This window comes from Bison bison, unplaced genomic scaffold (assembly GCF_000754665.1).
Source record: "Bison bison bison isolate TAMUID 2011002044 unplaced genomic scaffold, Bison_UMD1.0 scf7180017864297, whole genome shotgun sequence".
NCBI classification, from domain to species: Eukaryota; Metazoa; Chordata; class Mammalia; order Artiodactyla; family Bovidae; genus Bison; species Bison bison.
In genome coordinates, this window is record NW_011494869.1 from 2763232 (window position 1) to 2774158 (window position 10927).

Genomic DNA, 10927 nt, shown 5'->3' on the forward strand with positions numbered 1-10927 from the left:
CCCGTTGCCCCGCGGACCGAGGGAGCGAAAGAGGCCTCGCCTAGACCCCGGATCGCTTCTCACCGGCCCGGCCCAGAGAGCTGCCTCAGGTTCCTGCGCCCCCGCGGCTGTGTCCTGGCGGCCCGGGCTGTCCGAGCCCTCGGGGCGGGAAGGGGCCCCCAAACAAGGAAGCAGCGCCTGCGGGGCCTCGCCCTTACTCCTCTGCTTGAAAGGTCGACCCTCTACTCTTTAAACGCAGAATTCCCAATTTCGGGCCTTACCCCTTTTGGGGCAGTGATTGGGGGAACAAGGGAAGCCTTAGCCCCTGTCTGTTCTAAGCTCCTCGCCCTCAGCGAATTCGAGTCTGGGGCTGGATTCAACCTCTTGATTCTGGGCTGTGCTGGCAGCTCCAGCAGCTCTCCGGAATGGTCGTTTCCCGTTAGCTCCGTTAGGGCCACAGGCTGCGTCTTGCCCTGGAGAAATCCTCATTGAGCCTCTTAAGAGACTAACGTTTCAGATTCCAAAATGTGTTTTGCGTTGTGGGAACCTGGTGCACAGTCTTGGCTCTTTGTTACTCCCGCAGACCTTTTGCCTCTTTCTGTCCTTTTATTAGCCTCTGTTTGGCTAACCCCTCTGGGACCTAGAGGCAGGTTCTCTTTAATGTTTTAGTCATGAGAGGCAAGTATCATTCTAGAATTGAAGATGTGACCCATTTTCTGTTGGAAATGACAGAGAAAGCGAACAGCTTTTCAGTTACTGGAACTGCTGGCAAAGAAGGAATGCAAGACTTGTGCCCTCTGTGTAACTTTGTGTTTATGGAACGAAGAATTTGTCTTTCCACCTTGTTTTCCTGTCTTCTTCCTTTTTTTTTTTTGATATATCTGCACCTTGCCGATCTTAAGGGAGAAATACCTTGAGTTTGGTTTGAGGCTTGCAGTATAATCCAAGTAGGACTTGGAAAGCACAGTGGGTAGTATCAACAGTGTCTCCAAGTACTGGTCAGTATTACTTTCTTTGTTTTTAGAGATTAAGGCTCTGGTCTTCAGTGCATGATGTGTCTGACAGGTGTATATTCGGACGTTGACAGTTAGCAGTTTTGTTTTCCATTGTTGCGGTACCTGAGGATGAAGGCAGTACTTTCAGTTTCTGTCACACCTGATTCAGCACTTGATACAAAGTTGTCACTTAGAAATTTTACACACACACACAGGAGCCTGTTTTGTTTTTTTTTTTTACCCTGGAAATTTGTTAATAAGGCTTCCCTTTGAGTGACTCCCCCTTGACCTCTTTTTCTGCCCCAGAAACATAAATAATTGTTCTTTTTCCTCCAGTGCCTCTTTTCTCATTTAAATAACCTCCACATCTATGTTTTCATTAGCCCAGAATAAAAGTGAAATCCGTGAGACTGATTTTTTTCCTGCTTCCCTTTGTTCACATGGGAACAATGCTGAGTCTTCCACTTTGTGCATTTACCTGAAACTGGGATTGGAAATAAATTTAACCTTTGGTGGAATAGGTACAGGTAGAGAATGAAGAATACGATGTTAAGGAAAACAGTGAAGTTTGACACTTGGAAATTTTTTTCCCAGAAATGTCTTCCAACAAATTAGAATTTAATGTGTTGTTACCCCTAGAGAAGAGGCTGAGGCAGGGACTCCTGGATATTAATGTCTTTGTGGCTTTAGAATTCGCTTTCTTCATGATCCTGGGGATGGTCAGAGGCTAGGCTCCCACTTATGTATTCCTGTTTCTGTCTTCTAGGCTCCCAAGCCAGTGGGGAGGACACTGCTTCTTATTACAACTTCTCAGAAGCACCACTGGAAGCTCAGGTAATGGAGGTGCTTTGGATACCTTGTTGCAGAAAAACATCTGGAATCAACAGTGGAAAAGCAGAACAGAGTGTAATATCAAATCTTTTTCCAGAGCCAAAGAACTGAAGCCTGATTGGAAGAAATAGGTGACAAATTTCATAGGTGTTCAAGTATTCAGACCAAAATGATAGGTTGTGACAGTGGCCAAAAGCGTGTATGAAAGGTGATAGAGAAAGGGGAGAGAGAACTTTCTTATGAATCACATAGACCTAAGATAGTGATAAAGAGGCATGTTTTGGGGAATGGAACCAGAATCTTAAGAAGTGGTGCCTAGAACCTCCCTACCAAAGAAAAGGAGCCAATGGCAAAGAAAAAAAGAAAGGGAATGGGTGAAGAAGGCAAATTGAAGGTGGTCCATGGGAGGAAAAGAAGTCTTGCCAGACTAGGGAACACAAAGTCTGTGTGAGGTCAGAAGAGTTTTGTTGCTCTTTGAAGAAAAGGAGAAATAAGTAAATTCTAGAAAATGCTAGAACAGTCACTTTCCTCATAGCGCCCAAGTTTGAAGGTAGTATTTTATGGGGCAAAGAAGATACTTATTTTCGTAACATAATTAGGGAACAGCATTTTTTTAAAAAAACAAGCAGACCTCAGGACCTATTGACACCTGGGTCCTTGAGGTGGTGGTGATATGAAGCAAAGGAGGTAAGGCCTGGGAGGGAGGAGGGGGATAGATGATATCATAACCCAAATTAGGCTGGGGAAAGGAAGCAAGGATGAGCTCATATGTTCAGGAAAGAAGATAGCACAGTAGTAGTGTTTGGTGACAAAAGGAGAAACTTAAGGACCGAGCAGCAAAGACCATGTGTTCAAATCCCCCTTAGGGGGAAAGACTCAGAATAGTCAGGGTTCGCATCAGAGACACAGCTAATCATGACCCTGTTGGTTTCCCTGGGGTCATGGACCAACAGGTTATGTTCCACATTTTTGAATGCTTGACCTTGTAGCTGTGTGCTTTCTGTGATTGTTTCTTTCATGTCCTTGGCTGGATGAGTGAGGGGTGTAGCATCCTTGTCTGCCGCTTTCTCATTCCTCTTTTTTTCCCAGCAGTCCCCTTGGTTCCATCTTCCTCTATGGATGCACTTCCTGCTCTTCCATTTGACTTGGTTTACCCCTGGGTTACTGTTCTTTGCCTCTGATTTGTTCCCTAGCAGATGTGGGCGCCCCAGCCAACAGCACAGAGGGGTGCAGGGGAGCTACAGAGAAGCCCCTTCTGATGCCCCAAGGAGCAAGCCGACCCCTTCCAGGCTCCAGGAACACCACAAAGCAATATGAAACCTGTTCATGAGAGGAGTCAGGAATGCCTTCCACCAAAGAAACGAGACCTCCCCGTGACCAGCGAGGATATGGGGAGAACCACCAGCTGCTCAACTAACCACACACCCTCCAGTGATGCTTCTGAATGGTCTCGAGGGGTTGTGGTGGCCGGGCAGAGCCAGGCAGGAGCCAGAGTCAGCCTGGGGGGTGATGGAGCCGAGGCCATCACTGGTCTAACGGTGGACCAGTATGGCATGCTGTATAAGGTGGCTATGCCACCTGCCACCTTCTCCCCAACTGGCCTCCCATCTGTGGTGAACATGAGCCCCTTGCCCCCCACATTTAATGTAGCGTCTTCTCTGATTCAACATCCGGGAATCCACTATCCCCCAATCCACTATGCTCAGCTCCCGTCCACCTCTCTGCAGTTCATCGGGTCTCCGTACAGCCTTCCTTATGCCGTGCCACCTAATTTCCTCCCGAGTCCCCTCCTTTCTCCTTCTGCCAACCTCGCCACCTCTCACCTTCCACACTTTGTGCCATACGCCTCACTCCTGGCAGAAGGAGCCACTCCTCCCCCGGCTTCATCCCCAGCCCATTCGTTCAGCAAAGCCCCCTCTGCCAGCTCCCCGCCTGGGCAGTTGCCACATCACTCGAGTACTCAGCCACTGGACCTCGCTCCAGGCCGGATGCCCATTTATTATCAGATGTCCAGGCTCCCTGCTGGGTACACCTTGCATGAAACTGCCCCTGCAGGTGCCAGCCCAGTTCTTACTCCTCAGGAGGGCCAGCCTGCTCTGGAAGCAGCCGCTGCCAATGGACAGAGACCGCGAGATCGGAATTTAGTGAGACGGGAAAGCGAAGCCCTTGACTCCCCCAGCAACAAGGGCGAGGGCCAGGGACTGGCGCCAGTGGTCGAATGCATGGTGGACGGACAATTGTTTTCAGGTTCTCAGTCTGCACGGGTGGAGGTGGCAGTGCCAGCACACCGAGGGACCCCGGACACTGACCTCGAGGTCCAGCGGGTGGTGGGTGCTTTAGCTTCTCAGGACTACCGGGCGGTGGCAGCTCAGAGGAAGGACGAGCCCAGCCCCCTCAACCTGTCCCACCATAACCCTGACCACCAGGGCGGGGGGCGAGGGCCAGCCAGGAGCGCCGCCGAGATGGCCGAGAAAAACCAGGCCCGAGGGGTCTCCCCTCACTCCCATCAGGAACCGCTGAAGCATAGACCTTTCCCCAAAGCAGTGGTTGTAGCCAATGGCAACTTGGTGCCCGCTGGAACTGACCCAGGCCTGCTGCCTGTGGGTTCGGAGATCCTGGTGGCATCAAGTTTGGACATACAGGCCAGAGCCACCTTCCCAGACAAGGAGTCGACGCTACCCCCCGTGACCTCTTCCCATTTGCCCTCCCATTTCATGAAGGGCGCCATCATCCAGCTGGCTACGGGGGAGCTGAAGCGGGTGGAGGACCTCCAGACACAGGATTTTGTTCGCAGTGCCGAAGTGAGCGGGGGGCTGAAGATTGACTCAAGCACAGTTGTGGACATTCAGGAGAGCCAGTGGCCTGGATTTGTCATGCTGCACTTCGTGGTGGGTGAGCAGCAGAGCAAAGTGAGCATCGAGGTGCCCCCCGAGCACCCCTTCTTCGTCTATGGCCAGGGCTGGTCCTCCTGCAGCCCCGGGCGGACTGCACAACTCTTCTCTCTGCCCTGCCATCGGCTCCAGGTGGGAGATGTCTGCATCTCTATCAGTTTACAAAGCTTGAACAGTAACTCAGTCTCTCAGTCCAGCTGTGCTCCCCCAGGCCAGCTGGGTCCTCCCCGAGAAAGACCTGAAAGGACAGTCCTGGGACCCCGAGAGCAATGTGACAGTGATGGGAAAAGCCAGCCGTCAGGCGAGGGCTCCCGGTCGGTAGAGCCCTCGCAGCCGGAGCCTGGTGCTCAGGCCTGCTGGTCGGCCCCGAGCTTCCAAAGATACAGCACGCAAGGGGAGGAGGCGCGGGCTGCACTGCTCCGTCCCTCTTTCATTCCGCAGGAGGTGAAGCTGTCCATCGAAGGGCGCTCTAATGCGGGGAAATGAACTTATCCCAGACCCAGCCTGGGGCTCCACCCCAGAGCTGGGCCTCACCGTGAGCGAGCAGAGCAGAGGATTTGCACATGCCGAGCAGTGGGTAGCTCTCTGGGCAGTGAGGTTGGTGGGGAAGAGGTGGCACGAAGGCAGCCTCCTGAGGCAGGGTCTGTTACCTGTCACCCCATCGCATCCTTTCAGAACAGCCCCCACTGGGGTGTTGTGACGGGGAGCAGCAGGCCTGGGCCAAGGAAGGAAGGGGGTGCATGCAGGATAAGAAACATTCCAAATATCAGGGCCCCCTGTTCTTTCCTCTTCATCCCTGGCTCCTGCAAGGAGAGAGTCAGGCTTTGGGAGCAGGTGGCAGAGGGAAGGAGCAAAGAAAGAGCCAAAAATGATGATCCACAGCTTATAGTAGCAGTTCAGCTGTCTGAAGTTTTTTTTTTTTCCTTTCTTTTTTGTGATGGGAGGGCAGGAGGCCCCATGGTTGGAAGTAAGAGGGTTCCCACCCAGAACTCTTCTTTTGAGAGCTGTGCACTTTAAAGGGTAGTTTTGTTACAGATGTTGGAGGCTGGGTATTTTTGCAGGGGACTCTGCGTGACCCTCTGTTCCAGCCGTTTCCCGTCTCTCCCCACCGTTCCTCCCACAAGGCTTCTAGCATCCCACCAGGAGAGAGAAGCCCCTCCAAGGCTCAGAGTGGAGACTTACCTTGGTGGGGACCCAGTTGCGGGATATGAGGAGAAAGACCTGATGGCCATACTGACCAGGCTCTAGGCAGAGCTTCCGGAAGGGCAGCTGACTTAACAAAGCCCCTCCTACTCAGTGTTCCAGACCCACTTTGAAATTGTCCTGAATCTTGAGTTGGTAATGGTGACTTTCAAAAGAACCAGTGGATCCTTTGCCCCAGGCCCCTACACCCGCTCCTCTGTCTGTCTTTGTTGTGCCTAAGTGCCTGTGCTGCCCCCACCCTCTGCTGACCTAACCTGTCTGGTATCTTGACCTGGGCCTAATTTTTAGCTGCATTGCCGTTCCCTTTCTACAAAACTGGTTTTGTCCACTCTGACCAAGACCTCTAGTTTTTGCTGTGTAGGGGGTCTCTCTGGTTTCCCTTTCAGTTATTCTCTAGTTTTAAAAACTCAGAGTCATGTCCCCTCCTCTCCTGTAGTTGAACTGTTTGCTGGGGAAACAAGAATGGAACTATGCCCTGGGTCGGGGCCAGAATCAGTGGCTGGGCAGTGCCCATCCTTAGGTTTTTACAGAGTCCCTCCCAGCTTACTCCACTCCCTCTCCCAGCATTTGGGCTTCCCCAAGCCGTCTTCTCCCACAGCGAGCTCTAAGGTGTTGGGATAGTCTTTTTTTTTTTATTTTGTCCGTGGGATTTTAGTTCCTCAAATCAGGGACTGAACCTAGATCCTCAGCAGTGAAAGCATGGAGTCCTAACCACTGGACCACCAGGGAATTCCCTGGGATACTCTTGATAATATTTCAATACCTGAAAAGTCTCCTAGATTTCATTTTGTGGTGGAGTATTCCTCTGCAAAGAGTTTTTTCGATCTTAGTTGCATGTGCCCCCGTGTCTTAAGCCCATTTTTTTCTTCATGACTTTTTAGCATCAGCTTGGACTGTGGGATTCCAGTGGATGTTGAGAATTAGGCTTCCCCCATCAGCTTTCAGGTGGGTGGGTGGGTGTTCTGTTTGTATGGGCGGGGGGAGGTCTTTAGACTCTTGAAACAACTCAGGGTATTGTCCACTCAGTTCTCTGGTGAGGCTTCTCCCAGGCTATGACCCTGGCCTTTCAAGATGGACTGGCTGAGGCCTGGCCTGTCATCCGGAGTCCCGATCCTCTGAGGTCTGATCTCTGCTCTGTCATAGGCTTTAGGCAAGTCTAGTGACCTCTCACTCTTTCACTTCCTCCCCAGCTGCCAAATGGGGATAAATAATCTTACCTACCTCCTTGGGGGAGGGGACGTTCTGAGAATGGAGTCATTCTTAGTGTTCAGGTGCTAAAGATGGTTCTCCTGGGGGAACAAAGTGATTGAGACCGGGTTGTTTGCTCCAAGCCCTATGCTCCACGGTTTCATTCCTTGCAAGCAGTTTCCTGGTCAGTCAGCTTCTGGAGGCCTGTCCAAAGGAAACTGCTGACCTGATCACTTCAGTCTCCGGTTCACCTCAGAACCAAACACCAGCCATGTCTGGTGAACACTCAACCTTGTACACATTTGGGATCATGTCCTTTCCCTTCTCTGTCCCCGTTCTCTCTCAATGCTGCTTTCTCTGGCTTGTTTCTACACTGGGGCCCTGTGGGACTGAGTCTTGAGGAATCCTCTCAGAGGAGGCCTCCAGAGAAGGCCTCATTTCTGGCTGCTCCACAAGAAATTCATTCCCAGTTTCTCATACCCAGGTTTCTCAGAAACCTCCTTTCTTATTAGGAAGGCTCATCCACTGAATATAGTGACAGGCACACAGTAAGCACTCAAGAAATACCCACTACATGTGCTCGCTTCGGCAGCACATATACTAAAATTGGAACGATACAGAGAAGATTAGCATGGCCCCTGTGCAAGGATGACACGCAAATTCGTGAAGCGTTCCATATTTAAAAAAAAAAAAAAGAAATACCCACCACAGATACCAACCGAGCTGCTTCTTAAGGGAGCAAACCTCTGTCTAACCAGAAACATGCCAAGTAGTTTAAATACAAAAACCCCTCACTGCCTAGCCTGGTAACTTCCACTTAATTCTGGAAAGAGAAAATCTTGTGCACCTTGGCGAGCTGGGTCCTGAGCTTTCTGCTGCTGTTCCTCTTCTGCATCTTGCTGGTAAGGCAATACCAGCACTTCCCCTGATACTGTGCCATGCATATGTAATATATTGATTACTTGACTTTGCTGAGCTGCAGAGGTGTCTTGTGTAAAGTATGGTCTCCCAGGGAAAGAAGCTCTGTGCTCTAGATCCTGGTCAGAGCACTGGCATTCCCCTTATCTTTTCCCTCTGGTTCAGTCTTTTCTTCCAGGCATGAGAAATGAATAACCTATGGTGTGTCCATTCTTCCTTGTGAAGATTTCATAAGTGTTATTATAAGAGACCTAAGAGCATTTTGAAAGAGTGAGTGTTTTGGTGGGAAGCTGTCAGCTTTAGGGGGTAATGGGCAGTTGAAGAAGGCCAGTGTCAGGGGTAGGACATCCTAGAGGTTAGACATAGGAAGATGGCTAACTCTGGCATTAAACAGAAATGCCTACACCGGTTTGGGAAGTAGAGGGACCAGGTGAAGGACAAGTAAGACATCCAAGTCTTGGATAACCATTTCTATCAAGATTAATGTACAAGGAGGGGGTTTGGCATGGGGGAAGGGGAAACTAGGAGGTCAGAGCTGAGCACTGGTAGCCCATTGAGGAGGGGCGGCCAGTAGATCTGGACTGATCTTCTATACTCTTGGTTCAGTTGGTTGTCACATCAGGGGCTTTGGTCTGTGCTGCTTTGCCACTGCTGCTGTCTTTTCACTGTCCTGCCTGCTGCCCTTCACAGCACTCTTTCTGTGTCTTTGGCCATATAGGTGAGACCCAGGCATCCTGTCCATCCTTACCTGTGCAAGGGTTACTTTGTAGCAAAGTCATGTTGAGTAGGGATGGTATAAAATGCTGCTGGTGGGCTGGTGAATCCAAAGGGATGTGGCTTCAGTGCATCTTGGGAGCCCTTTGGCTCCAAATAATCTGACTCTTGAAGAAGAGACAAATGGGTCCTGTAAGTGGTGTTTTCTGTGTATTTGCTTCTTTCCTTTATAATACCTTGTATCCTGTTTTAAAAATTAAATGATGGGGAACCAGGTTAGGACCTGTGTCAGCATCCCAGGGAGGTTCATCTGGCTCCAGTTAAATGGATTCTGGGGTTGGGGGAGGGTTTGAAATAGACCCTCAGGTGGGGTTTAGTTTTATTTTTACCACTGGGCACCATAGAAGATGCACAGGGTGGTGGTATGATTTCAGCCTGCAAGAAGCAGGCATGTTGAAAAGTTGAGTGATCACACTGGAGATAAAGGGTAGACATGAGTTGACTGGGAAAGGGCTTGGGTCCATTGGAGTAAAGACAACCTGGTTGATTGAATTGGCCGTGGGAGATTTAAGTTACAGTCTTAAATAGTGCAGAGGCCAAGTTTTAGGGAGACTTTTTGGCCTCTGAGGCTAAGTTTACTAAACCACACTGAAGCTACAATACTTTCCAGATGGGAAGAAGTGTACACTACAGTTGAAGATCTGAACCACGTGAGGTTGGATGTTGACCAGGAACCTATTAGCCCTTTGCTGGGAAGCCTTCACCCTCCAACTTCCCTGGGATAGACAAGGCCTCCCGCATTATGCAATAATAAAAAAACGCATCTGGGTCTTTGCAGCTGTCAGTTGCTCTTTCAACTCTAGGATCCATCTTTGGGCCACACATCTGGTCTGGGCCTGGGATGATGCTGGCCCTTGAGATGCTAGAGTCGACTGCACTCTCTCCTTACCTTCAGACTATGCACAGTGCCTGGGGCGGAAGGAGGAGAGGTGGTGCGGTGTGCCCTGCTGAGCCTCCCCAGCAGGAACAGTAGTAATAAATGCACTTTTCACACTAAGGTTTCTTTATTAGTTCTCCTATTAAGCCTAGATCCTCCCCTGGTAGACTGCAAACTCAAAAATCTGTGTGATTCCCCCAAGCCATTCTACTGCAAATGCCCAGCAGTGAAGATGGCCTCAAATTGAGTTCCTGTCTGCAGTGTGTGTGGCGGCAGCCCATGTGCCTTTACCTATTGTCAAACTTTGCAAGCATTTATTTTGGTCTTTATGACTGTCACGGGGACTGAGATTCTTCAAAAAGAGAGAGCAAGCGCACGTGCGAGTGTGAACGAGCTGATGACACAGTGGTTTATATCCACTCCCCGCACAGGGAGTTTGCACATAGTTGGGAGCTACGAGTGGTTAGTGCATCACTGAGGTTGCTAAAGGGAGGGTTCATCTCTCATTTGCTTGACACTCGCATTCAAGAGAAGCTTGTGTTGGGGAAGAGACTACAGTACTCTTGGCAAACTTAAAAGTATTAAATATAAGGCTGTCCCCTACAACCTCCCTCGTCACACACAGGATCCCGTAGCCAAAACAGTATATGTTCCAGCTGCAGAGAGCAGACTGCTCTCAGCTTGCACAGCACCTTAGGGGAGGGAAGAATATATGGGTAGGGAATGGGGTGGAGAAGGGAGTATGGGGATGTTGTCATCCAGGTGGCTTTAGGGTCCTGAGGAGTAGTAGAGGACGGCACTGGGGAGGTCTGATGGATGGATCTGATTTGTGTAGGAGTTCCCTGTAGATAAATTACTGATCCCCCAACTACTATCCCCAGTATGTAATGGCTAAATTAATATGTAATCAACTGCATTGTATCTAAAGCCTTAGAACTAGTCAGGTGCTCCCCCCACCCAATACCATTTCTTACCCTCTAATCCTACCTGATCTTTAACAAAGCATTAATAATTCTAAGGATAATCTCTATTTTGTTGTGCTTTTTTGTAACTGTTTTAAATAAATCAATTTGTACTGTATATTTGTACTTTTGTGAGATCCTTTTTGCTGTTTTACCATTTTAAGTCTCTGTACTTGGCTACACACAGATTGTATTTTTATTGTTAATGCTCTTCTTATGGATACCTGCATTTAACTTGTGGACTATGTAAACACAATATATATCAATATCTATATATCTATATATCTATCTATATAAACTACTAGCTTT

At 49.5% G+C, this 10927-nt stretch overlaps 1 protein-coding gene across 2 annotated transcripts; it reads left to right on the top strand.

Annotated features, from left to right (window-relative positions):
• The first annotated feature begins 6 nt into the window (after nt 1–6).
• On the top strand, nt 7–10927 carry ATXN1L (ataxin 1-like). 2 transcript variants are annotated; one of them, XM_010850925.1, is made up of 3 exons: nt 7–212; nt 1741–1808; nt 2999–10927. In XM_010850925.1, exon 3 carries the CDS (start codon nt 3119–3121, stop codon nt 5180–5182), a length of 2064 nt encoding a protein of 687 aa, XP_010849227.1. In that variant the 5' UTR covers nt 7–212; nt 1741–1808; nt 2999–3118; the 3' UTR covers nt 5183–10927. The 2 variants fall into 2 exon arrangements, with proteins under 2 accessions (XP_010849227.1, XP_010849226.1); XM_010850924.1 differs by having other exon boundaries at nt 3002–10927.